Source organism: Rasamsonia byssochlamydoides (genome assembly GCF_041956645.1).
Source record: "Rasamsonia byssochlamydoides strain NRRL 3658 unplaced genomic scaffold VTN77scaffold_9, whole genome shotgun sequence".
NCBI lineage: Eukaryota > Fungi > Ascomycota > Eurotiomycetes > Eurotiales > Trichocomaceae > Rasamsonia > Rasamsonia byssochlamydoides.
In genome coordinates this window covers 90,037-116,609 of record NW_027192392.1, presented here as the reverse complement: position 1 = coordinate 116,609, position 26,573 = coordinate 90,037, and the positions used below count along the sequence as shown (strand labels likewise).

Sequence of the window (26,573 nt, the reverse complement as noted above, 5' to 3'; positions counted from 1 at the left end):
CTGGGAAACAGTAAGAGTACGTCGGAGAGAGAGAAAGGGAGAAAAGGGAAAGAAAAAAAAAAGGAACCACAGATGACGCGGACAATGACAATGGGAGTTAAATTGATTTGTTTTGATTTATTTTAATTAATCAATCCTTGGTGAATATGGAGTATGGAGGATAGAGTACTTGTAAGGGTGTATATATGTATGTAGCACGTAAATTGCCGACTGACTGACTGACTGACTGACTGACTGATCTATCCGATCTATTTTATTTATTGATTGATTGATTGACTTAACCAAATCAATCAATAGTCAGTCCCCATCCAATACTGATTATTTTTTATTGTCATTATTTACGTAGTTATTCTGGTGGTATTCTGCTACTACCTATATACGAGAAGCAAGTAGCAACATCATATGATCATTACTATCTTCATTTTTCATCATTCTGTACTGTAGAATTAATTACGCTGGTTGATTGTTCTTAATTATTAGTATGTATGCATGATCATGTCTCTCTCCCCCTCTCTTTCTCCCTCCCTCTCTCCCCTTTCCCGAATGGACTCTCGGACGGATAGACCCCTTGTTAGTTGGGTAAACAGGTGGGTAGACTGACTGACTGATCGACTGATGAGATAGATCATGGTTAACAATGCTATCATATCATCATATCATCAATCAAGGAGTCAGTATCAGTGTCATTGATCGGTTGGGGTTTGCTTGACGTGTACAGGACATATCCGACCGGGATTTTTTCGCTTCTGTTCAAGTCCCAAATGGCACACTTGAAGAAAGGCTAAAATGTAAACAGAGGCGGGGAGAGATAGGATGAGGGATGAGGGATGAGCGATGGTTGTGTTATGTATGTGTATGTGTATGTTCGTGTGAATGGATGTATGTAATCAGGATATATATGGTACAGTACTCCGATGCAAGAGTCCCGTCGTGATGAGCAGGAAGCAAGCCAAGCGATGTATGTGTGATAATCTCGGATAATGAATCGCCTCGGAAATTCATCCAGAGATGCTGCTGCTGCCGCCAATGATGTTAGACAAGATCGTCGTCCAACTTGGTCTTGTCGAAGCCCGGACGGTCCTCGTAGGTATTGGTATTGGTATTATTCGTGTTCTTCCACTTGAATCGGGCTGGGATCTCCGGGAACGGATGTTCGCTGTCAAACTCGTCCAATTCGCTGCCATCGCCACTGTATCCAATCTCGTCCCGGTTATCGTCGATGATCCGCCCGTACTCGAGCAGCAGCCGGAACATGTAGATCTCAATGTCCTCCTTGCGGAGCACCCGGTGCGCCCAATCCCGGCTCTGCGCCGCGATCATCTTGGCCTCGAAATCGTGCTTGCGCACGTACACGTCCGCGTTCGCGTAGTCGTCCTCCGGGTTGCGGTCGAACCCCGGCCGGCCCGTGCCGATGAGATAGGTCATGATGGTGTAGAGGTCGTCGTATCGGTTGTCCAGCGGCATGAAATGCCGCCATGCGAACAGTCGCGAGTCGTGCCATTCGCGAAAGATGGTCGCCTTGATGCCCAGCGACTTGCTCTGCAGGAATGCCCGCCACCGGCCCGAGAAACTGTGCCCGTCTACGTCCACCAGGTACTTGTTCTTGAACTGCTCCGAGAGCGAGATCTGTGGCTTGTACGTCCACACGTCATTGTAGAAGTCGCAGTTGGGAATGCAACCCCACGCCTCGGTGAAGCCAACGTCGAAATGCTTGGTCGCGAACCGCGAAGGCTGGAAGTGGTCAAAATTCCGATACTCCCCCTTGTGGTCCAAAGCTTCGCTCAAGATAGTGACTTCCTGGTCACTCATGAAAGTCCCGTTGGCCAGCCTGACCAGGCGTTGGCGGTGCATGCTTTGCCAATTGTCCGCCAGCTGCACGCCCCCCGATGTGACACCGCGCCAGATAAGAGTATCATTCTTGTCCTCCCACGCCAAGTCATGTTTCCCATCGTAGACATAACGCTTGTCCGGGAGCGTATACATGTTGGCAGGGAAGAGAATGTCGTTGTTGACGCTGACCTTGCACTCGCTGAAGATGGGAACCAGACGCTTCGACGCCATGATGGAGGATGCCGAGTAGAGAAACCCATGCTTGTCCTGCACCGCTGGTCCCACCGTACATAAATCTGAAGAGAGATTGAAATTCGTAATCAAGCCCCCCAAATTCGACTTATACAGTGCGTCCGCTTCGGCAATGGTGATGGACTCATTCCGCGCCGGTGATTCTGGCGGGCATGCGAGCTTCGCTATATCCATGTACTGCTTTCCCGGGTAAGGAAACCATTCCGGGTTGGTCGCATCATCCCAGTCTCCCGGCGGCTTGCGTTTTGCGCGAAAGAACTCCATGCCTTTGGTGAAACTGTCAACCGCATCAGGGACCATCTGCCGGGACTCTAGCTCCGCGGTTAAGAGCGTCTGCATATCTTCGAAGGGAACGACCAACCGAGGCTGATCTAACTGGTTTACTGCGATATCCATGTCCGGCAGATACTTCACAAAAGGGGAAACCAATTTCGCAAAAGCCTCCGAACGCCAGCCTTTGTTTGTCAAGAAGGAGACTTTCTTGTTGCGGATGTGCACACCCGATACTCCATCTGCCTCGTTCTCAGATAGCTTCGCAGCCATCTTCCGAATGACTTTGGGATCGATCGCCCAGAATGGTCGTAGATCGTCCATGATCTGCTCGAAATCGTCGATGTTGTAGACATTTCTCTCGCGCGCGTAGACATACCACTGATATACACACGACACTTAAAACCAGCGACTAGGGAACTTTTTTTTCTTTCCGCTGACACATACCTCTTTGAAGCCTGGCGGGGGGTGACGTCCATATTTCCTTCGATACTTGGCAACTGTCTCTCTAAACGACCTGGAACGATCTTCTTCATATCTTAGCCATCTCTCGTCCGCCTCCCTCATCAGACCCGCGATCGGATGACCATCTTCTGGTAGCTCGAATCCGTCGAAATCAAAGTCATCGAACCCGGGGATCTGAGACGGCCTTTAGCTAGCTGCCCATGCATGTTCATCCTGGCAGGACATCACATACCACATCCGTGTCATAAGGGTGATTGGCTCGGAACGGCAGTCTTACGCCAGGGGAGTACCACTCGCCTCTCCGGAGAAAGTAGACGACGTTCAACAGCACAATGACGGCGCAGAGCGTCCTGAGTGTGAGCAGAAGCTTTCGCTTGCCCCGCAACCTGCGTTCCAGGTCCAACATGTCTGGGAGACCCCCGCAAGGGGTGAAGTCTGTCGTGAGCGCCGATCAAGAAACTCAGGCGCGGCTCACTGCGAAGATCCCGGCATGAAAGCAGGGTTTAAATTAAAAACTCTTAATCTCGAATCCCCTGGGCCCACACAAGCCGGGCATTCAGGTGAACTAGACGCGATGGCACATCATTGCGCAGGAAGGACACGGTTGGAACGTGGAAAGTGTCAAAGCCGAGATTGTTGAAGCCTCCTTACGTCACCTGGAGGGGCCCATTTAATAACCAGAATAAAGCCAGCACCAGTGGCTTTGGGGCGCCCCGGGGAAAGAAACCCCAAGCGCAAGCAGCGTCTCTCAAACTGGCTTTGGTCGTGGTAATTGTTTATTAGTTGTTGACTAGTCGGGGCTAATCAGCTGGTACGCGGCTAAATTGATCTAATTGCGAGGTAACCAATAATAATTAAGTACCGTGACCCTGGAATGAGATCTCATCCACCAATGATATCTAAGAAAACTCCCGAGAAGAATATTAAATCATGATGAGATGCCCGTGGACGCCAAGATGGCCGGCGCAGGAGGTTCTTCCGGATCCGACCAAGCCAACGTCCGCCAGAAAAACATCTCCATCAGATCACGGCTGTGACGACGAAGATCGGAGGAGTGATCGAGACGTCTCTGCATCAACCACCATGCCTCCACGGCTTCCCGTGCTGTCGGCACGGCTATCTCAATGGCTGGGCCCGACGATTTCCCCGCTGTCTTTCCTTCTGCCTCAATTTCAGCAGCAAGCCCGTAATGCTCATATTCTAGCAACTCTGTCAGATACCCCCGGCGCATACAACAAGAGAATTCGAAGAGGTCGAGGTCCCGCTTCGGGTAAAGGAAAAACGTCAGGGAGAGGTCACAAGGGTCAGAAGCAGCATGGCAAGGTGCCCGCCGGCTTCAATGGTGGTCAGACGCCTGATCATATAGTCCACGGAGAACGTGGCTTCGAGAACATGTACGTTTCGCATCTATCCTGCGGGGCTCGTGATTTTGAACTTATCTGACATCAACTTTTGCTTCCAGTTTCTCGCTCGACATGGCTCCAGCCAACCTGGATCGCATCCAAGAGTGGATCGACCAAGGCCGCATCGACCCTAACCGGCCCATCACCGTCAAGGAACTCGTGCAGTCACGCTGCATTCACCAGGCCAAGGATGGCGTCAAGCTGCTTGCCCGAGGAGGACAGGGCGTTCTGAAACAACCCATCCATGTCGTCGTCTCCCGCGCCTCTGCCTCCGCCATCGCCGCCGTGGAAGCTGCGGGCGGATCGGTGACCACGCGGTTCTACACCCGCTCCTCGATCCAGCGAATTCTGAGAAGACAAACGCATCCATTCGTATCGATGGCCTGGTCGGAGAAGAGCGGCAGTGAGGCACTCAACAAGAGCCTGGGTGAAGGGCCGATTGTCGAATCCGAGATCATGAAAAGGATGGGGTATCAGTATCGCTTGCCGGACCCGACCAACCGGAAGGATATCGAATACTACCGTGATCCAGCGCACCGCGGCTACCTGAGTCATCTCCTCAAGCCCAACGAAGGGCCCAGTTTGTTCTTCATTTCGCCGGCTGAGAGGAAGTCGACCGCGGGCGTCAAGAAGGAGAAGACGCTGCCGGAGAACAGACTCTGGTAGTCCACACTTTCTGTCAATTCAATTCAGTTCGGTTTGTTTCTTTTTCGGTATTCGGGAACTTAGTCTCCCTTTATATTTTAGGAAATGTACTGTACTGTACTTATGTAACTATACTACAAGTCAATGGAAAGCGAAATGTCTGCATGATCTGAACGCCGAGTAACAAACAACACCATAGGATTGAACCCTCAAGATAGTGAGTGATTTTTGAGAGTAGAGAAATCACCCATCAACTAGTTACATTCACAGAGATTGCATCGCATGCTTGAAAAAAAAAAAAAACAAAACAAAAAAAAAAGAAAGAAATAAAAGAAAAGAAACGAAGAAGAAAAGAAAAAAGAGAGAAAAAGAGAAAAGGAAAAAAAAACGGAGAAGAAAATAGCAACCAAAGATCAGAAAACCCCCCGACATCAAACCCAATAAAATACATGCCACTTGCAACAGAGACCAAGAGAGGAGTAAAACAACGCAGGATTATATACACGAGAGGGAGAGATGAGGAAGAGAAAGAAAACGATTAAAAAACAAAAAAAACTGAGAGATTAGATCCCGCCCGAAAAGGGAAAAAAAGCAAGAAAAAGAAAAGGAAAAAGCACAAACCAACGCCTTGCCTGCTGATACCGAAAGTCGTGTAACAATAAATCAGCCTTATCGCTTCATATCAACGATAAATCAATCGCAAATCAAAGCATCGGTAATTTCGCTCGTAGAACACCTCCAAAGATGGACGCGGGTATCAATCGATCGTTATTATCAACAGTGGTGCTCTCGAGTGAGTCGTCATAACACAGGCACCTGTTTCGGAACGATCCTTACCAAGCCCAAATCAAATCCCCCCCCCTCAAATCCCCCCCTCCGAAATAGTTAACTCTCCCGATATCAATCAAACCCTTCAAAATAAGCAATAGTCCCATGGAAACCTGCAGAAAGACGAGATAGCCACCTAATATCCATAAAGCGAAGATTCCCTAGAAAAATCAGCAAATAGCGCCAGAGGTCGAAAATAAGATTAGAGAATTAATCGTTCAGACGCTAGAGCCTCCAAGTCGACTCGGTCACCTCTTCCGCGCTCTCAGAGCATCCCTGTAACCACGTAGAATCCAGAACCTCTCGGATAGTCCAACGTGCATTCATATCCATCTCGAGGCAGCCCTTGATCAACTCGAGAGCCTCTTGGCGGTCTTGAGGATCGTTACCACCAGCGAGCACGGCAGCTTGATCCCATTCTCCTTTGATGATATTCGCTTGGATCCGCGGCGCGAAGCCGTGCTGGAATGGACGAGAGCCAACCACACAGGCAAATGAGACAACACCGAAAGCCCAGATATCGACCGCGGGGTCAATCAGACCAGCAGATGAGAGTAGAAGCTCTGGTGAAGCGTACTCCAAGCTCCCTGCAACACTGGTGCTCGAACCAGACGGGCCTATGTTCTTTGGTGGAGGGCGGTCCGCGGGGTTGTCGTAGGGGTCCAGTGGACCGCCTCCATTGTCTGTGCTCATCCATTCCGCCATTCCAAAATCACAAAGAACAAGGTTCGCCGTCTCTGTACCGTCCGCGGACTTCACAGGGTCCAACAAACAATTCTCGAGTTTGATATCCCGGTGGACGACTCGAGCGTCCTCATGCAGATACCGGATTGCCGAAGCCAACTGGTAGGTATACTTCTTTGCAAGCTTCATCTCCAAGCCGCTGCGATTTGCACGAATCAAATCAAAGAGCGTGCCACCGATGGCTAGCTTGGTGAAACAAAAGGTCGCATAGTCCGTCTCATAAACAGCCTCGAGCGAGAGGATATGCGGGTGGTTAAGATAGCGCCAAATGCGAACTTCGTGATCAAACTCGGCTTGAACCTGATCATTTTCTCTCTCACTTTTCCCGCTCACGTGCTTCTTCACGATCTTTACCGCGAGGCGTTTGGTTCTGCCAGTCTCCTCGACCTTGAAGGCTTCCTTGACAGTACTAAAGCCTCCATATCCGATTTGCTTGCCCAGCACATACTCTGTTCCCACCATTTGGCCTTCATCGTCCGGTTGAGGGGCAGGAGTAGCTTCGTCACGACTACTCCACATTGACAGGAACATGCTGGCGGGAGATTTGCCGCTCGACCCGGTCGATCGACGGGAGCCTTGACGCATCGTCTGTCGTAGACCCCCATTTCTGTCAAACGTATAACTTCGTGGCTTATATCCGAATGATGCCCCGGCACCCATAGACCATAGATTGGGATCGTCGAGAGAGGCGGCCCGCTGCACAATAGGAGACATAGATAGCGGAGACAGGAGCATGTCCCTGGGGCCTTCCCGGGGACCTTCCGAAGGAGTCCGAAGTTCCTCAGTGGTTGGAGATACGGTCGAGAGAGACGTGAGCGAAGTTGGACCGTCGAGCTCCGATCCCGCCAAGAAATCCTCCTCTGTTTCCGGGGCAAAGGCACTGCTGGAATTCCCTGTAGGGAACGTCCCTGTAGGGAATGGTCGCTGATTCCGCCTTCTTGCCGGGCTGGAACGGCTGGTTTGTCCATAAGAGTCGAACGGTCCTTCATCTTGTCGAGACTGAATCTTGTGCAAGGCAGATGGTCGCATTTGAGGCCTATGGTATACCGTGCTTCTCGTATCGCCTCGTGCCAGCGGCTCGTTGAGCGCGCGGTGGCGGCCAGTATCAAGTTTTACCTCTGGGTTGAAACTGATAGACGGGCGTCGCTCCCTAAGGAAGTCTCCGAAGGGGGACGGAAATGAATCTTCAGGCTTGTGTGAATAGGGAATGTCTGCCCCATCCTCGGCAAATTGGTGGTCATCAGGTCGGGGAACAGAAATCGGAGGCGTTTCTGCATGTAGCTCATTCAATATACTGCTCTCTCCATCCTCATTTCGAACATCGCGCCCGAGATGGCGGCGTGGCCTGGAACTGTCCCTTCTGCCGACACCAGCATCCGATCTTTGGTCCCCTCCATGTGAGCGCGCCCTGCTGGGAGACTGTCGACGGGCAAAGGCTGTATCGATGGTCAACCCTGTGAAAGATCCTCTTTCAGCATACGCCATGCCCTCGTCGAGAGCACGAGATGTCTTTAAGCGCAAATGCCGACCACACGTGCATGCAAATCATAACCAGAATCCCCCACCAGAGGCTTGTATTGGGCTGAGCGCTCTATAGACGTCCGTTTGCACCGGAGAAAATGCTAAAAGTTGGGAGAGAATGTGGCTGCGGATCCACCGATAGCGAGAACGCTACTTTAACTACCTGGGCAGCTTGTTTCGAGAGACGACGTCGTGTCAGAAACAAGGTCCTTTTGTGCTGAAACGAAACGCCGTTGGGGACTAGACTGAGAGAGATGGAGACCCTGATGAATGAGATCAGAGGGCCGACGATGCTGGGATGGCAGCAGGGAAAGGCCGGGTAGAGGGGCGACCCGGACGAAAAGTGACAGAGGCTATCTAAAGTTTAGGGCGAAAAGCGGGAGCCAACTGGCGGCGGAATCCAGCGACCGTGCTGCAACTTCAGGTTAGGGCAATCCCTAGGGCGGGCGATCGCCGCCGTTTTCGGAGTCCCCACAATCACGTGACAGACAACAGACCCATTTATGTTTCGTTTATTACCTACCTAGGCAGTTCTTTATTATTGCCTTTTTTCTTCTTTCTTTCTTTCTTTCTTTCTTTCTTTTTTTTTTTAAAAAAAATCCCATACTTCCTTCTACGATTCTTGATTCTTTGTTCTTGGTTATTCATTCGCTCTCTTTATTTCCGCCACATTTTGTGCGCCCTTGCTTGGATATTCATTCCGCCTGCTCCGATTGATAGAAAAGATTACATCTGACCTTACGCTAGTAAATTAATCTATTTATAGATATAGGTATAAGCGCCGAGGAATCTATTACTCCCCTGTTAATTTTGCTTCTACTTTACTCCATGTCATAAATCTACAGATTCTTCCTTGAAGACTAATTAATGGATACAATAAGAGAAGAAGAGAAAACAAACCAAATTAGTTAAATTATGTTAATAGTATCCGTACAATACACCATGATACTCCGTATTTTAGTTTTAAACCAAAAAGTAAAAATTTATTCATTGAGAGCTACCTAGGTACATTCTTGATTTATCATGATAGTTCTTATCTCAGGTCACGGGAGTCAATGCGGAGAGCGTCTCAGGGGTTGCGACTGCCGCGCGCAAGGGGCGCTTGTCTCGACTTGGGCAGAGAACACCGAAACCCCTTTTGAGCATCCAGACTCGGAGACTACTGTCCACCACGAGGACCTCCACTAGATCGACCAGCTTCTGCCCCAAATAACGGGTGTCCAGTCAAGCCCTCCTTTCCCAATTTCGCACCATCTGACGGTAGTACCGTGTACTCCGTCTTACATTCTTTTGCATCCCCCGCCACCCTATCGTGATAAGTTCCAACGTCGTGGTTATCCGTGCGGTCCAGGTGTCTGCCCAGCGGTCCCCATATTGCCTTCCCTCCAGTCTTGTTAAGAAACATTTCCATCCTTCCGATTGAGCCTTGCAAAATACGGAACGACTCAGTGAGCCGTGACATAGCGTTGATTCCACTCTGCTCCATGATCGTCGGGTCCTGACACACCCCTGGTTACCGTTCCTTGTTTCCCGTTCGCTCCCTCTTAACTTGCTCGACGCTCCCTTGACAAGGCGCAATCATGACGAGGCCACAAATGATACGGGCCGGTACGGGCATTCCTTTGAGCTTTCCCAGTCCCTGAGATGCTACTCAAAGTGCTTGGTTGTTTGATTCGACACCGGCTGACACACGTGATAATTAGATACGATCGACCTCCAGGACCCCCATGCCCCATCGGCCCAGGACCACAAGCATCCTACGCGAATTGGGACCGGCCGGCCCGCGCCCCATCAGAGTCAATCTTTGCTCCATGCAGAGCAGGAGAGCAGAGAAGAACTATCCCATCTCCCTCGACTGTCAGACGATCGCTTGGATTCTGAAGACCAACACCACGGGATTGATATCATATATGACGAACCGGAAGACATGATGGCAGATATGGCAGGCGATAGCCAGAGTGGACACTATTCTGGGGAGGAAGGGGATCTAGCTGACGGCGAAGGAGACGATATTCTGGACGACGACTTGATGGACAAGATCTCGTCTTCTCCCTCAATTGACGATGGTGGGTGCTACTCTTCGAGATGTCGCTCCGATAGAGCACATCCTGCCTACGCCTCTACATAACTCTCCTCCTTTTGTCTAGGCCTATGGTTTCCTTGATACCATGCAGGGCCGGGGCTGTTTGTTTCTTATGTTGAAATCCTTTTTGGTTTATTTCATATCTGTCCAGTGACTTCAGGGAAGGTGAATGCTTACGAAGAGATAGAGGACATTGATTTCGAGTTTGTTTACGCACTCCACACGTTCGTCGCTACGGTTGAGGGACAAGCAAATGCCACCAAGGGAGACACGATGGTACTCTTAGACGATAGCAACAGTTATTGGTGGCTTGTTCGAATCGTCAAAGATGGCACCATCGGTGAGTTTTCTATCACTCTGGTCTACTGTAATTCGCCTAATCTCTTTGTAGGTTACTTGCCTGCAGAACACATTGAGACGCCTACGGAGAGGTTGGCCCGATTGAATAAGCACCGGAATATTGATGTAAGCTATCTCCCTCGTGTTCCTATGACGCATATTCTAAAAAGATTTTTAGCTTTCTGCGTCAATGCTCGGAGATAATCCAGAGAAGTCGAAAAATCCTCTGAAAAAGGCAATGCGCCGCAGAAATGCGAAGACCGTGACTTTCTCCTCTCCCACATACTTTGAAGCATCGGATGTAGATTACTCGTCGTCTGAGGAGGAGCAGGGTGACGGCGAGAATCAGGAGGAAGAAGAAGAAGAAGAGAGAAGTCGAGCAGATTCTCAAGATACCCAAGACGAAGACATTCGAGATGAGAGTATTGTCGTAGAACCGCTGAGACCGAAGCCTCACAAAGAGAAAACCCACAGCGAGCCTGAAGTGGCATCTGAAGACCAAGAATCCGACCGTGCAAGCCCGGAGAAACCTCGAACTAGTGATGAGATACTCGATAGACAAGGTACGTATGCCCATTCACCTTTTCTTTCGAGGCTTTTTGGCTAATTCTGTCTCGGCAGACCATTTCGTCAGCAGATCAAGAAACGGAACTTTGCGGAATACGGATTCATTCTTCAAAGATGACACTGTGGAGACAAAGAAGATATCGTTGACCCCTAACCTTCTTCGGGATGATTCAAGCACTAGCGTTCTCAGCAGCGAGACGAAAGAGGTAGAATTCCCTCTCATCTTTCCCCCCCTCACGATATAGTCACTGACACATTATATCACTGATAGGGCCGTTCCAGCCTTGAGTATGGCGATAAAGGCTCCGGCGAGAAAAGCAAGCGGAAAGATAAGAAATCCGGGATGCTCAGTGGCCTGTTCAAAAGGAAGGATAAGAAAGGCAAAGTATCGGAGGACGATGCTGAGGAGCCCGAGAAAACGTCGGAAGAGTCAGCCCGGTCATCACCACAGCCCAAGCTATCATCGGAGTCCTTGCAAGAATCTCGCAACACGAAGACCCAGGGACCGCAGCGACAGTCAAGCAGACTGCAAAAACAGCCACCGGTGGAGTTGCAGCAGAACCGTTGGCCTCACGAGCCTGTCGATGCATCTTCCCCCACCAAAGAGGATTTCGGACCGTCGATTCGACGGGTTGTATCTCCTGAATCGGCAGACGTCCCAGCACCACTTCACGTTCGATCTCCCGAACTAGTACGCGGCCCCAGGATATCTCCTCCATCGGATCAGTCGAAAGCCGATGGGGACGCGTCATCGCCTGTCAAATCGATTGATTCAGCATCACCCACGGAGATCACATCCAGGTCGAACGACAATGTGGAACGAGAAGAGTCAGCCGACATATCGTCTCCCATCAGCCAGTCTAGGTCCATCACGTCTCCGGTTCAGCAATTCCCACAGAGACAGACTTTGGACCGCCGGGAAACATTGTCAGAATCTCCTGTCAGTGTTTCACCGGTAGCAGTTCAGGCCCCTTCCCACCCACCGGGCCTAATGGTAGATACATCGTCTCAAGACGAACGCTCTATTTCTCCATTGTCGCCACCGTCATCGTCTCCTGAACTCGTTGATGCCGCTGACTCGAAGGTCGACGACACCACGCCCGTGTCTACTGTATCGTCGGCAGCCCACACATCATGGAGTGACGCCAGTTTGCGGTCGTATCTCGACGATGAAAATGATATTCGTGACCTCCTCATCATTGTGCACGATAAGTCCAATGTTCAACCCGCGGGTCCTGACCATCCCATCACTGGCAGTCTCTTCAAGGAGGAAAGCAAACGGCTTAAGGAGCTGTCTAATCAACTTGATGAGATGCTATCGTCCTGGATCGCTCGCAAGCTGGAGCGTCGTCTCAATAAATCTCAATAAATGAGCATCAAAATCTCTCGCTGGAAGATCGATTGTACCCAGGCGATGATAAATCCATTCTTACATATCACCGAGCTATGCGTGTTAGCCAGAGCGCTGTCACCCCCTTTTCCTCTTCTTCTCATGATGTTTCTGCCAGTAAAGTTATGAGGAAGACTGCCCCTACGAACAAAATACGAAAACAATCAATATATGACGGCTGTGAAATGATGATATACTTCATTTAGTGTTTTTCTTTCACTTTTCTCTGCCGCCGTTCACGTTTGAACTCTTCATTACTCTATTCTTTCCCTTTTCCTTTCCCTTTTTCTTTTTCTCTCTTTCAGAAGCTTTGACTTGCCAGCGTTGGCCGATATCTCCGTTAACACGTGTGATTATCTGTCAACTTTTTTATCAGCACTCATCCAGGAGATCATTGCATTCTGCAGTATACTACGGCGGGCTCTGTATTAATTTCGGTTCATTCCCTCGATTTTGGGAGTCACTGTCTGCTTTTTTTTTTATCCCCAACCAGTCCGAATACCCCGGTTTACATGTGAGGATTTCTTTTTTGGTGTTTTTTTTTTTACCCTCCTTGTTTGATGTAGTTAGTGCTGATTCCTCGAGCTTCAGGATTAGTGCTTACATCAAGTATAAATACCAACTTTGTTATCTGAGTCTTGATTCCTCAAGAAACAACAACGTATCTATCCATATCCAGGATACCTACTGTTATAGCAAGGTATCTCCGGTCCTTCTCAGGCATGAAGTTATAAGCGCATTTCGAAGTCTCTCTGAAGTCATCCATTCTTGCTTAGGTTCATATATGTAAGGTCACTTGATCAAAATCTAGGTCACAGATACCAGCTGCGCCCCTTCCAAGGTTCCACACTGGGGATACCTTACCTACTAAGGTGCCGCCGCGAGCTGACATGGAGCTCCGCCACGGTCTAAGCCATCCGGCCATTTAGAGGTCATTCGAATGACGTCGGCGGGGTTTCCCGCTCCAGAACCACGGGACCAGAAGATAATATAGTAAATACTCCTGACTGATCTCTCCTTCTCCTACAGTCTTCTCCACGATGAACCGTTCAAAATTGGACTTCTCCTTAATTAAATTTCCAAATCAACATGTCTGAGCAGTACTATCAACACTCCTATTCTCCGCAGCCCTCCGGGATTCAGCAGCCCCCATACGGCTATTCTCCAAATTCTGGCTACCAACATCCTCAAGGTCCTTATCAACCTCCCGCTTCGTACCAGACCGGCGGCGCGCCCGAGGGTTTTGGACCACCGCGGCGTCAGGACTCGTTTGGTCCCCCGGCCGTAGGTGGTTTCCAGCATGGATATGAAGGTGGCCAGTTTGGCGCTTATGATGCCAGTAACCCACAGGGTCATCTGGCATACTAGTATGTCGAATTCCCTCCACACCCCTCCTCTTTCCTATCGGCGTTGCACCTGTTATTATATCACCATGACTTGATCGAAGACCAGCTAACATCATGATCTCATATAGCGGCGGTCCGCCTCCAGACACTCGAGGATACTCTCCGTCGCCATCGCTGCACCAACAGCACGCACAATACGACCAAAATAACGCCCAATATCAGCAACAACCAGCAGCAGCAGGTGAAAGTGCGCCAGTGGACCTAAATGCTCCCGAGGGAGAGCGCGGCTTAGGAAGCGCTCTTCTTGGGGGTGCCGCCGGGTACTATATTGGTCACAAACACAATCATGGTTTACTAGGAGCAGTCGGGGGCGCTCTGCTGGGCAACTTTATCGGTGATAAGCTCATGGACAAGAAACACCATGGGCATGGACATGGACATCACCACCATCATCACCATCGTCATCACGGTTCCCACCATGGGGGCAGCTCTTGGGGTGGTGGGTGGTAATAGTGATCAGCTTCGCGATTGGTACAGTACATATTTTGCTTCTTTGGTCTTTTCTTCTGGTGTCTCTGTTTCTGTGTTATTCTATAGAGTGTACACGCCTGGGGCGTTACATTTATGCGGGATAGATGTTATGAAATTTTTCAGTTTGGTCTCTCTCTGTCTGTCTTTTTTGGGTGAGGGGTTCAGCAGAGTTCTATATTCTATACTGTATGCGCATTTGTTAAGAGAGCATTCGATTAGAAATCTTCCTGCCTTTGGTCGGATACCCGGTTTTCATTAATATAAAGGAAAGGGTTTTGAAGAGGGCTTCGCAGATAACGAGACAGATACAATCTTGAGTCAATACATATTGCTTTTGTACGAAGTATGCTTCAAATTCGGGTTTTTGAGTGGAGATACTTTAAGGTAAGTAGATTGTACAGTACATAGCTGTCTATCTCTCATCAACCACCTCGAGTCGTTAGGTACATAATACGTAAGGTTGGTTACGTGAATACTCAAATAGGATCATGCATTGTGTACCTAACTTACCTACCTAGGTAGTACGGAGTACATCTTGATCCGCCCCCAGAGCCGCCGGGCACGACATCTAATGTTTCAGATTGTCAGACCAGTTCACTCACAGGCACGAGTGGTTCGTCCCCATTTCAAGAGGTTCTGAAACACTCATTAATGGTCTTGGCACCTGGGACAATCTATTGGCCTGTGTCCTGCAAGACGCCAAGCATCCGGAAACGCAAGGGGAAGGCATCGTAACCAGTGGCCATCCAGCTTTGGTTGCTGAGGGACAGTCTGCTAGACAAACCGATCAATCAACATCGGAATTCCAATTTTGAGTGTGATACATGAATTTCTCAGGGACAGATGCAGTTCCCATGGGAGAATTGGTTTCCTCCCAGCTAAACCATTGCTGGCATGCCATCACTCGGTATGGAGCAGCAGGCTCAAGTAAACAGTAAGTGACTTTTTCTCACCTTACTTCATGCCTCGATTATTGCTAACCAAAGCAGTGATCTAGCATAGACAAGATTGTTTATTCGGCAGTTTCTATCTTGGCTTTGCTGTTCATAAGCAAGGAAGTACCATTTTCTTATTTGTTGAGGTCTCTATATCGCAGGTTTCGAGTGGAGTAATTGTTAGCTCGTGCAGGTCACTGGCTGCTCTCCTCATTCATTGCCCATTCCTTCAGCTTAATCTATATTTCTGACATGCAAACGGTTTCTTTCTGGATTGTGTCCCAGTGTCGTGGCCAGCTTGCCTATTGGAGAGAGATCTTATATCTCTAGAGGCCGGGGTACTGGGCTATCTCAAACGCCTCCTGTCACACCCATTCGTTTCAACGCATAGATTACCACGCCTTTCTTTATTATTGTGTCCTATCTCCTCCGGCAAGTGGCACCGGTCATATCTCATTACTTCTCGAATAACCAAAGTCCGGGAATTGAGAGAGAGGACTTTCGAGCTCTTGTTGTGGGTTGAGTGTGACTATCTGTCTATGCGAAATTTGCGAGTCGACTCTGGGATTTTTGTCACGCACTGTACCGGCTATTTTATCCTCAGCGACGAATCTCATCCCAATACAATCAGGGCGCTTCGTTTTTCGTTGGATCTTATAGGGTGTACAAGAATGGTTTCGTTATGCAGCAAGAGACTCTTCCTACTTTTGATCCTCTCTTCCGTCCAGTATGTCGCTGCAGTCTCTCTTTCGCAGTTTCAGCAAATCGCGGGTTTCTCGGCCTCATGTATGGCGGTCTGGACTGAGACAATTCCCGGATGTACGACAAGGGATTTCAGCAAAAGCCATACGTGCTCTGCAATTTGTATTGCTGGATTGAGTGCCATCAATGAGGAGGTGATCCAGGTATGTGCCGGCGCCCGTGTCAGCAGCGATACGTTACTTGGACAATTCCTCCAAGGATCGGGTGTCTTACTCCTTTGTCCCAACGTCGGTACGGATTCGACAACGACAGAAACGACGTCCACAGAGAGCACCTCTCAGATACAATCCTCCACCGAGCTAGTATCCACAAGTTCTCAACCAAGCGAGACCGTCGAAACAAGCAGCACTGCAGAAACAACTACGTCGACTACGTCGACTACGCAGGCAACATCACAGGCACAAGCTTCTCCGCAACCGACAGTCGCCGCAACCTTGATATCTGTAACAAGCACCTCCAGGTCAGACACGTCTCCAACATCGTCGCCGTCGACGCTTGAGATTTCGATTGGCGGCACCACAGGGACAGTCACGACCAACGCTGAGCAGCATCGAGGGTCAAGGACGTCGTCTGCGGCCAGTACTTCGACTGATATCGAGGCAAAAGGATTTGGCGGAGTGGGGGATGCGTTCAATATACTGGGGAATGACGCGACTCGATCAAAACGGCTGTCACAACAAATCAGCGCAGGGCTAGTAGCTGCGGTGTTGATTGCCGGGACAATGTGGTGATGTCTCGTTACAGAACGTATATTATAGTCTTGTGATTTGGAATGGAATGTTTCAACTTGGACATGATTGTCTCTGATATCTATACCCTATATCCAAATCTCTGCGGAACTACGGATCAGAGATCTCGTTGGCGACCAAGTGGCTTACGATCCTCAAGTTATATGAATTACGAGCATGGGTTCATGAACTTGTTACTTGTCGTTTTATGTTGTTTTTATCCATGGAAAGATCCCATTTCCCGACGTTTCCATTGGTTCGTGTATGCGCAATCGAAGGAGGATATTGTGTGCGCTTGTGGTGTATGTAGGAATAGGTAGTTAAGAGGCCCTATTAAATAGGAATAGCAACACCGGATCTTCTGCACAGGACCTACCTACTGAATTTCCCTTCTCTTCTTCCCTCGCAATCATCGAACAACCCCAGTCAAAACAAGACTAACTTACAATCCACAACTCGATCGTGCCACGATTCAGATCGACTGATTGATCCAGGACCACTGTGGGGGAGTATTTGCACGTGATTGGCAGTCCTCGACGGCAGATGGACCACGTCACGGTTCTTGTTCTGCAAGGAGCGCACGGAGCCCCTTGGCGATGGCCTTGAAATGGAAGATCTGAAGATCAAAACTTCTGATTATCAGAAACTTTCTCCTCAGCCCGGCTGCTCTGCGACGCATTTGTTTGTGCCTCTGCGAGTGTGGTTGCATCATTGATTCCAAGGTTCCCTCAACCAGCTTTTGAATCAGATCTGCGGGCCCCTTCCGTTATCAATCCGCGGTCGGAGGGTGAACCATGACTGGATCTGCTGACTACAGGAGGCAGCTGCGAACTATGTTCCCGATTATCGGCGATCTGATAGGCGCTGGGGGCTGTTCCTTGTGGGGAAGGACGAATCAACCGCCAGCTTTCCTTATCGCGGTTGCACCCCGTCTGGCTTCCCGATTTGGGGGGTCACGGGTGTGACTCCCGCTCCCTCGCACCCCCAATGCTGTAGGCTGAAGGCTGCAGGCTGACAAGAATCATATTCATCCTCGTCCTGCCTTATGGTCTTTCTCACATGTCTCAGGTCTCTTCTCTGTTTTTGGTTACTTCTACTTCAACTGTCAACAGCTTCCATTTGGTTACTGTTGCTCCCATCTTATCAATCAATACAGAGTAACGCGTGCCTACATTCCGATCAAGGTATCCGTTACGCGGCACTCATCTCTTTACCCCGTGTGTGAGGGTCGCCTGCTTGTGACGGTCTTGTCTCTTATAGTTGACGGTCCTTGCGGCTGACTCTCACCCCTTATTGTTTCTCTTACACCGCTATTTGGTGCAAATTGGTTGGGACTCCTCTCTCCCTGTTGGGCGACATAAATTCGGAGTCGATATATCACCATCTACACCCCAGTCCAGCAATCTCCCATGCCCTGAGAGTCAGTCATCCATTTTATGCAGAGAGAATAATGTCACCTCCGTTGCTAGAGCTCCTCGATGGACCCTCACTTCCAAAGCACTGCGAACCGGCATCGGAATTCCTGACGGTGATCTCGTCGAGGCTACATATATGCATCCCATCGACTCTGGCCTTGATATCTACGATACTTGGTTGTCTCAGTATCGTATCATGGCTGTTCGCCCAGCTTCCTCAAATCTACAAGAATTACAAGTTGCAATCGACCGCCGGCTTGTCGGTGTTTTTTTTGGTGGAGTGGTGCCTGGGGGACACAGCAAACCTGGTGGGAGCGCTGTTCACCCGGCAGGCCGGCTGGCAGGTGATCATCGCTTCTTACTATGTATTTGTTGATGTCGTGCTCGTCTTCCAGTATTTCTGGTACACGTACGTTAGACGGCAGCGGAAAGGGAAAATTGGCCTTGACAGCGTCGATTACCGGGGTAGCAACGCGGACGTCCTTGAAGGCATCGCGCCCTCCGAAGATGGTTCCATACAAAGCTCGTTTCCAGGAGGTGCCTGGCCGTCCGAGCCGAAAGCCGTAGGTTTGCGCAAGGGCAATGCCATCGATTCTCCGCAGTTCTACTCGCCGTCCTACTCCAACGAGAAGTCGAACTCTCGACGTGCAACGTTCCGCACGGGAAGTGGAAGCCTGCCAACCATATCACCCAAGACGGTACTTCTGACATCGATGCTCTGTGCCGTGCTGGCCAATGCCACCCCTACAGGCTCACCTTCAGGCCCCCAGCTGTTGGAAGACACACACGATTCGGCTACCGAGGTTGCCGGCCGCGTCCTATCCTGGATGTCCACCGTTCTATATTTGGGTTCACGGCTCCCTCAACTTTACAAGAATTACTGCCGGAAGAGTACATCGGGGCTATCCCCGTTGCTGTTCATGGCCGCATTCAGTGGAAACTTCTTCTATTCGGCATCATTACTCACGAATCCCAATGCTTGGTATGATTTTCCACCATATGGTGGTGGGGGCTGGGCCGATGCTGATGGAAATAACCGTTGGGAATGGGTGGGACTCGCCATTCCATTCTTCCTGGGGGCCGCCGGGGTTCTCAGCCTGGATGCCTTTATGGGCGTGCAGTTCCTGATATATGGTGAGCAGGGTGAAGAGCCAGTGGTCCGAGTCAGCGACCCACGAGGCGGCCGCAGTCGATGGAGGAGAGTCAGTGGATGGATGAGGGGGTGGATTCCCTCGGGGGATAAAGAGCCCACTGCTCCGGACGAAGCTCGAGCACTGCTTGCTGGCGTTCATGATAGATACGGCGCAGTTTAGTTGCATATTAGCATTGCATACGGAGTACTCGGAGCGTTACTGTTTTTTAATCCATTCTCTCTGACTTGGTGTACATAGATCCATAACGGAGTACATACAGGCGAGACTTGGGCAGCTCTCTCTGTCGGCGTTTTGACTTTCCACTACTTCCTTTGATGTGGAAAAGAGGGGCTTTACATGGGAACAAAGATTCATTCATGTTGATGGCTGCATCAGGGACGAACGGCGTTTTATCATAAAGGTGAGACAGCGAGACAGCGACGAGGGTTTGCATACAATTAATTAATTAATTATTTTGGGTCTCGCAGCTCTAGCATTAATATACAATACATACCTGGATGTGGTACATGCACACAAGCAAGCAAGCGAGCAAGCATTATCATAAATCGGATTTCCAGCAAACTTCTTACTGGAACCAGAAGAAAAGGAAGAAGAAGAAATGAGTAATCATTATTACAAACATTTTACTCTACCCTATCCTACCTTTAACTACTTACTACTATCTTCCACACAAAGGATTAATTAATTAATATTTTTGAGTATATGATAATGGTAAGAATAATGATAATTATGATGAATATGTATTCACATTAACGTTCTATCTAACAAGTATAAATATAAATATACTATAAAATAAATAAATAAATAGAAAAAAAAAGAAAACAAAGTGAGGAGTTGTAGGGATGATGATGATAACAACAATAATAACAGTAATCATGGGATCAGTCTGCAACACAGCAGAAGCAGTGTTGCATGCATCATTAGTATAGTATACTCTTTCTTGTCGTCTCTTCTCTTTTCTTCTTTTTTTTCCCCCACTCTCCAACACCACGGCGTGACCAGCAACGGCCGAACAGCACCCCAACATCTTCTCTGAAACAAGTGTATGAGAGTGTGTGATAGTGTATGATAAGTCCTCGAAACTCCAAAGTCCCCAATTCAAGGAAGCAAAAAAGCAAAAAAAAAAAAGAAAAAATAACAGAAACACCCAATAATTTGACCTTTTCATTGACATTATGATATAATTCGATTCGGTTCGGATTCTGTACATTAAGGTAGCCATAGCCATCAAGTAATCAAGGATGGAGGGAGGGAGGGGGCAGGGAATAATAATAATAGGAGGAGGAGGAGAGGAGAGAGGCGTGCTATATTATATCAACGGGAGCTTCGCGTCTTGGGCTCCCCGGCGGATCACATCTTCGAGTTTCCATCGCGGCGGGTTGATCTTGCCGTTGCCTGCCCGTTGTTGTCGGTGCCATTCCTTTTCCATCTCCGGCGTCATACCCTCCGGCGGTGGGAGAGCACCCCCGGCGAGGCCAGTCGAGAATTTCAGTTGCAAGACGTTGCCAATCTCGTCACACGCCGTGAGCAGCCGGTCCAGATCCTCCTTGTTGTGGGCCGCCGACACACAGAAACGAGCCCGAGACGAGACGAGAGGCGTGGCCGGATAACCCACAATGACGACCGAGATCTTTCGTTTCAACATCTCATGCGAAAAGGCTGGCATCTTGGCCGGGTTGAAGAGAAGAAGAGGAATAATCGGGGAGTCGTCGTGACCGTAGACAATAAAACCAAGGCGCTTCAACCCGAGACGGAGGTATCGAGAGTTGAACGCGAGTCGCTGCAGTCTCTCCTCTCCCTGCCCAGGGGCGATCTCTCCGGTAATGATACGAAGCGAGGTCATGATCTGAGTGAGGATCGGGGGCGTAGGAGCTTCTCCGAAGATCACACCAGCGTTGGTGGCGCGCAGGGTGTCGATCATTGCCTTGTCAGCCGCAATATATCCGCCATTAGCACCAAATGATTTGGTGAGAGTTCCCATCAGAATGTCCACCTCCGACGTATCGATGCCAAAGTAGTCGCAGACGCCTCTTCCCCGAGGGCCAATAGCGCCGATGGAGTGAGCCTCATCAATGAAAAGATGGAACTTGTACTTTCTCTTCAGGGCAACAATCCCGGGAAGATTGCACATGGACCCTTCCATGGAGTACAGACCCTCAACGACAACCAGAATCTTTTTCCACGGCCGGTGCGTCCGCGGTTGGCCCTGTGAAATAGCTTCGCGGAGTTTCTCTTCCAGTGATTTCATGTCATTGTGCTTGAACATGCAGATCGATGCCCCAGAAACTCGCGCGCCAAAACGGATCGAAGCATGATTAAGCTCATCGGAAATGACCAAGCACCCTTTGCCAACCAAGGCCGGGAAGATGGTGGCGTTGGTACCGAATCCCATGGAGAAGACCATAGCTGCCTCCTTGCCCACGAACTTGGCGATAAGCTCCTCGACTTCGATATGCAGCTCCTGAGTTCCCACCTCGGCCCGGGTGCTGACTGCGCTGATTCCATATTTCCGGATGGCGTCCTCGACAGCGTCCGCACAGGGACCTTCGGACTGGGCGAAACCCAGATAGTTGTACGAGCTCATATTCAGCGTGTCCGTGGTGGTTCCCGTGAAGTAGAAATGCCGGTTGTAGTCATCGGTGGCACGGTCAATCAAGGTGATGTACCGTCCCGGAACGCCCGTCACGGGACGTTCGAAACAGTCGTTGATCCGCAGCTTCAGGCGACGGACGTAGAAGTTATCGAAGTCGCTGTTTAGCGCGCCATAGCCGTTGCGCGGCTTCAGGTGTCGGTAGTTCTCCTCCTTAAAGCGCTTCCCAAAAAAGTCACGAACATGACCGAAGGCAATTAAAATTAGATAGCTGATATAGGTTGTGAGAAGGTAATAATAAGGAGGCTCGTCCATGACAGGGTCCGGGAAAGGCCCGCCAGGGTGTCGACTCGTGTATCGATGACTGGGGTGACTGATAGGAGCGAACTGGGCATGCTGCTTCGCCAGGCGCCGAGCCTCTTCGGGCGACGGAGGCTGATAGAGTGTGGTAGGCGGCTCGTCCATGTTGGAATTATCGGCGGTAGCCGTGGAGAGCGAAATGGTTGGTAGGGATAACGATGCCGAACTGATTGGCGGAGTGGAACCACTCGGGGGCGGAGTCCCGCTGGCAGCGAGGAGGGCGGCTTGTGCGGTCGAGGTCGAGGTCTCGGCCTTGGACTTAGGAGAGGTCGAGAAGAGTTGGCTCAGACGGTTGGACTTGGAAGTCGAAGACTTGACGGGGATGCCGCCCTTTTCGGAGGAGAAGGAAAGGGATGACGGGTTCGTAGGGGAGGAGTTGTTGGTGAAAGGATTCGTAGGTCGACGAGGCATCGCAAGATGATAGGAACGAACTGGACTCAGGGGACGAAGATGCCGCCAACGGAGATGACACAAGCGGTCAGATTGTCATTCCTCCACGGGGTGCTGGCGGGAAAGTTCGCGGACGGAACAGAGCAGTGAGCGACCAGAGGGAACTGCGTGTTTTTCTTAGCGCGTCACGGATGTCAAGATGATGCAGAGGCAGCGGGAAGAGCGAGGACAATAGTCATCGATCCAGGAAGGACACAGAATGAGGCCAATCCACAGGAGAGAGAGGACAAAGAGCCACACAGATGACATACCCCCAAAAGCACCGTTTGGAAGCTGGATGAGAAGGGATCCGAGACAGCCGGTGCAGACAGGCGGTCAAGGGCGCGCGCGAGGGGTCCAACGGTGGACAACCCTGGCGGCTCAGAGGCGATCGCTATCACCAAGACCCGTCACAGAGAGACAAGAGGAATGTGTCTAGGAGGGAGAAAAGAACGAGGTGCCTGGAGAGACTGGAGGATGGACAGAAGAAGAGGTTGGAGATGAGGGCGTTAGTAGGCAGTTGCCTTGGGGCAGGGCTAGACGAGAGGGGGATAGTCGAGTGGATGGGAAATGATACATACGATACCGACTGCAATACATCACGTTTCCTCCGGTTCCCTTCACCGTATTAAATCATATGAATCTGATGGGCCAGTTCCTGGCCGGAAGTGGGCCTCCCGGCGGGTTCTGTCACAGCGGCGACCCGCCGATACGCTGCGAAAATCCGCAATTGTGAAAATTTGCCGCCCCTGGATCAAATCCTCAACTGCATCAAATCGCCGGGAAGACTCAGGGGCCGACAAATCTCCGTTCGAATCACGACTCTCGTAACGTCAAAACGGGCTGGCAGTCTCCCCTAGCCAGCCCACATGTGTATTTATCACTTTGTGAATGGGTGCTGGGATGTCTGTCTTTCGTGTGATTTCGAGTCTTTGACCATCATGCCATCGCCTGTAGGCAATTGATCACGGCCTTATCGTATAGTGGACGCTGGGACTCGATTACTCTGTGGGTGCGGTGTCTGGGATGACTACGAGAGACTACGGAGCTGGACAAGGTCCACAAGCAGGATGACAAGCAGGATGGACCTTGGAAAAAAGTAAGGAGTAGCTGATGTAGGAATACAGCAAAAAAAAATCACACTAGCGCTGACAATCGAGAACAATACGGAAGACCGCTGTTGAGTTGCAGTACGGAGTAGTGGCTCAAGATAGGTCCAAATTCAATGTGAGAACTCAGTGTGAAAGAACACATAAGAATACAAATATAGAGTACTCCGTACGGAGTAGTACGGTGACAGATCGCAAGGCACCAGAGGTCAATAATAATAATGGAAGGGATAATATAGAAATTGTCTAGCTTCTGCTCAACTTTCCGCAGCTTCGGACCGGCAACCGGGCTTCCCCGCGGGTGGCCGAGTCGGGGTCCCGCCGTCCCGCCATGTCGGGAGTCACGAAAACCGGGGCTGCATGGCTCACATCTTATTGGGATTTATCCCCAACGTTTCTCTGGCCTTGCTCTGCACAGCTTCATCCACCAGGCGTCAGGTTAACCCGCTGTCCCCAATATGTCTGCTGCAAGCAATGGCCAGGTGGCCGTGAAGGAGCTATGGCGGCCATCTTCGCCAGAGAAGACGCAGATATATGAGTTCAAAAACCTCGTGAGCCGCAAGTATGGCCTGGCCCTGAACGGATATCACGATCTCTGGCAGTGGAGTGTCTCGGAACCCGCCAAATTCTGGGAGGAAGTCTGGCATTACACCGCGGTCAAGGCTCATAAACCGTACTCCAAAGTAAGTTGATCTTGCCAAGTTCTTCTACCCAGAACCATTTCTAACTGGTGGTACAGGTATTGGAATCAAATGCTCCGCTCTTCCCCAGGCCTCACTTCTTCCAAGGGAGCCGTCTCAACTTCGCTGAGAACCTCCTGTTTCCTGCAGCTTGTCCCGGCGACGACGCAGTCGCCGTGATCGCAGCCACCGAAGAGACTCGCGAATTCGTCTCGTGGAGGGACTTGCGGGAGAGGGTCCGACAGTGTGCCAACGCCTTGAAAGAGAATGGCTTACGCACCGGGGACCGCGTCGCTGCCGTCGTGGGCAATAATGCCAATGCAGTGGTGGCCATGTTGGCCGCCACTTCCATCGGCGCCCTCTGGACGGCCATCTCGCCTGACACCGGTGTGCATGCGGTGCTGGAACGCTTGAAGCAGATCGAGCCTAAGCTGCTGTTTGCTGACAACGCCTCGATATATAACGGAAAAGTCCATGACACCCACGCAAAGATCAGGGACGTGGTGGCGGAGCTGCCGTGCTTGGAGCATGTCGTGATCTTCAAATCCGTTCCATCGCACGAATTCGATCTAGCAGGTGTCAACCCGCATCAAGGCAGGGCATCCTGGTATGTGGATTTTATTGCCGCCGTTCGGGACCCGGCAGCTCCTCTGCAGTTCGAATCGCTGGACCCGGATCACCCAGTCTACATTCTGTACTCATCCGGGACCACGGGCGCACCCAAACCAATTGTGCACGGGGCGCTGGGCACGCTGCTGCAACATAAGAAGGAGCATGTGCTCCACTGCGATATTCGACCAGGCGACCGCCTGTTCTATTATACCACCACGACTTGGATGATGTGGCACTGGCTCGTGTCTGGGCTCGCCAGCGGCGCTACCATCGTCGTCTACGATGGCTCCCCTTTCCGGCCATTCGATTCCGAGGGCGGAAAGGGAGAGATGGCCATGCCCCGACTCATCGATGAGCTCCAGATCACTCAATTTGGGACCTCTGCAAAATACCTCTCTATGATCGAGCAGGCCGCCTTGAATCCTCGTCACCATCCCCACCGCCCGGTGACTTTGAAAAGCTTGAGAGCGATCTTCAGTACCGCATCCCCATTGGCCCCCTCCACCTTTGAGTATGTCTATTCTTCATTCCATCCGGATGTCATGCTGGGCTCTATCACGGGCGGAACAGACATCATCTCTCTTTTCGGAAGCTGCTGTCCTATCTTACCCGTTTACCAAGGCGAGATCCAATGTCGAGGTCTCGGAATGGCAGTTGCTGCATACGACTACGCCGGAAACGACATCACTGACTCGAACGAGCCGGGTGACCTCGTCTGCACGAAGCCATTCCCCTCCCAGCCCGTCATGTTCTGGCCTCCAGGACCCGTCGGTGCTGAGAAGTACCGCAAGAGCTACTTTGACGTCTTTGGACCATCAGTCTGGCACCACGGTGATTTTGTACGCGTGAATCCGCAAACCGGTGGTCTTGTGATGCTCGGTCGAAGCGATGGTGTCCTGAAACCAGCCGGTGTGCGATTTGGAAGCGCAGAGATATACAACGTGATTCTGAAGCACTTTGCCAATGAGATCGAAGACGCCCTGTGCATCGGACGCAGACGAGAAGGCATCGATACGGACGAAACGGTAGTTCTGTTCGTGAAACTCGCCAAGTCCTCCCCGGACTCTCCCCCCGCCATTTCCCAGGACCTTGTAGCGCGTATCCAGGCGGCGATTCGCAAGGAACTCAGTCCACGCCATGTACCAGGAATCATTGATGCGTGTCCTGAGATTCCTGTCACCTCGAACGGCAAGAAGGTCGAGAACGCGGTGAAGCAGATTCTCTGCGGGTTGAATATCAAGACTGGGGCAAGTGTTGCGAATGCAGCTTGCCTGGACTGGTACCGACAATGGGCTGCAGAGCATGCCTAGACATTTCCCAAAGGAAACAAAAAGTGTACATGAACCAGCGGGGAGTCTCAACGCTGGGACTAATATACCTACTAGATACACATAGACATCTCTAATATTATTAAAATATCAATTGGTAGACATTGCGATCGTACGTCAGCGGAGAGTCTAGATCTGCCAGTACAGTGGATTAGATAAGCAGATTTTCTGCGGGCAGAATCCGGTCCGTCCGGTTCGCCGCCCGGCGTCGCGTGCCGGCAAAACTATTCCGGCCTTTATTTTATTATTATCAGCGT

At 50.5% G+C, this 26,573-nt stretch overlaps 10 protein-coding genes across 10 annotated transcripts; 6 read left to right on the top strand and 4 right to left on the bottom strand.

The window, feature by feature from the left end:
• Positions 1-1,032: 1,032 nt before the first annotated feature.
• VTN77DRAFT_9477 (uncharacterized protein) lies at positions 1,033-3,223 on the bottom strand (the record flags this gene model as incomplete). The annotated part of the gene is made up of 3 exons (XM_069426089.1): positions 1,033-2,733; positions 2,800-2,991; positions 3,050-3,223. The coding sequence occupies 3 exons, from the start codon at positions 3,221-3,223 to the stop codon at positions 1,033-1,035; spliced, it is 2,067 nt and encodes a 688-aa protein (XP_069280600.1).
• A 524-nt stretch (positions 3,224-3,747) lies between these two features.
• Positions 3,748-4,886, top strand: VTN77DRAFT_9476 (mitochondrial 54S ribosomal protein uL15m; the record flags this gene model as incomplete). The annotated part of the gene is made up of 2 exons (XM_069426088.1): positions 3,748-4,211; positions 4,280-4,886. The coding sequence occupies 2 exons, from the start codon at positions 3,748-3,750 to the stop codon at positions 4,884-4,886; spliced, it is 1,071 nt and encodes a 356-aa protein (XP_069280599.1).
• Positions 4,887-5,918: 1,032 nt separating this feature from the next.
• On the bottom strand, positions 5,919-7,922 carry VTN77DRAFT_9475 (uncharacterized protein; the record flags this gene model as incomplete). Its single annotated transcript, XM_069426087.1, has 1 exon — positions 5,919-7,922. One exon carries the CDS (start codon positions 7,920-7,922, stop codon positions 5,919-5,921), a length of 2,004 nt encoding a protein of 667 aa, XP_069280598.1.
• Positions 7,923-9,538: 1,616 nt separating this feature from the next.
• VTN77DRAFT_9474 (uncharacterized protein) lies at positions 9,539-12,316 on the top strand (the record flags this gene model as incomplete). Its single annotated transcript, XM_069426086.1, has 7 exons — positions 9,539-9,566; positions 9,662-10,024; positions 10,229-10,381; positions 10,433-10,506; positions 10,559-10,943; positions 11,002-11,153; positions 11,219-12,316. The coding sequence occupies 7 exons, from the start codon at positions 9,539-9,541 to the stop codon at positions 12,314-12,316; spliced, it is 2,253 nt and encodes a 750-aa protein (XP_069280597.1).
• A 1,110-nt stretch (positions 12,317-13,426) lies between these two features.
• Positions 13,427-14,193, top strand: VTN77DRAFT_9473 (uncharacterized protein; the record flags this gene model as incomplete). The annotated part of the gene is made up of 2 exons (XM_069426085.1): positions 13,427-13,704; positions 13,812-14,193. 2 exons carry the CDS (start codon positions 13,427-13,429, stop codon positions 14,191-14,193), a joined length of 660 nt encoding a protein of 219 aa, XP_069280596.1.
• A 1,627-nt stretch (positions 14,194-15,820) lies between these two features.
• VTN77DRAFT_9472 (uncharacterized protein) lies at positions 15,821-16,642 on the top strand (the record flags this gene model as incomplete). Its single annotated transcript, XM_069426084.1, has 1 exon — positions 15,821-16,642. The coding sequence occupies one exon, from the start codon at positions 15,821-15,823 to the stop codon at positions 16,640-16,642; it is 822 nt and encodes a 273-aa protein (XP_069280595.1).
• A 1,447-nt stretch (positions 16,643-18,089) lies between these two features.
• VTN77DRAFT_9471 (uncharacterized protein) lies at positions 18,090-19,367 on the top strand (the record flags this gene model as incomplete). The annotated part of the gene is made up of 1 exon (XM_069426083.1): positions 18,090-19,367. One exon carries the CDS (start codon positions 18,090-18,092, stop codon positions 19,365-19,367), a length of 1,278 nt encoding a protein of 425 aa, XP_069280594.1.
• Positions 19,368-19,965: 598 nt separating this feature from the next.
• On the bottom strand, positions 19,966-20,436 carry VTN77DRAFT_9470 (uncharacterized protein; the record flags this gene model as incomplete). The annotated part of the gene is made up of 1 exon (XM_069426082.1): positions 19,966-20,436. One exon carries the CDS (start codon positions 20,434-20,436, stop codon positions 19,966-19,968), a length of 471 nt encoding a protein of 156 aa, XP_069280593.1.
• An 81-nt stretch (positions 20,437-20,517) lies between these two features.
• On the bottom strand, positions 20,518-22,569 carry VTN77DRAFT_9469 (uncharacterized protein; the record flags this gene model as incomplete). Its single annotated transcript, XM_069426080.1, has 1 exon — positions 20,518-22,569. The coding sequence occupies one exon, from the start codon at positions 22,567-22,569 to the stop codon at positions 20,518-20,520; it is 2,052 nt and encodes a 683-aa protein (XP_069280592.1).
• A 1,585-nt stretch (positions 22,570-24,154) lies between these two features.
• Positions 24,155-26,298, top strand: VTN77DRAFT_9468 (uncharacterized protein; the record flags this gene model as incomplete). Its single annotated transcript, XM_069426079.1, has 2 exons — positions 24,155-24,379; positions 24,436-26,298. The coding sequence occupies 2 exons, from the start codon at positions 24,155-24,157 to the stop codon at positions 26,296-26,298; spliced, it is 2,088 nt and encodes a 695-aa protein (XP_069280591.1).
• Between the last annotated feature and the right edge of the window lie 275 nt (positions 26,299-26,573).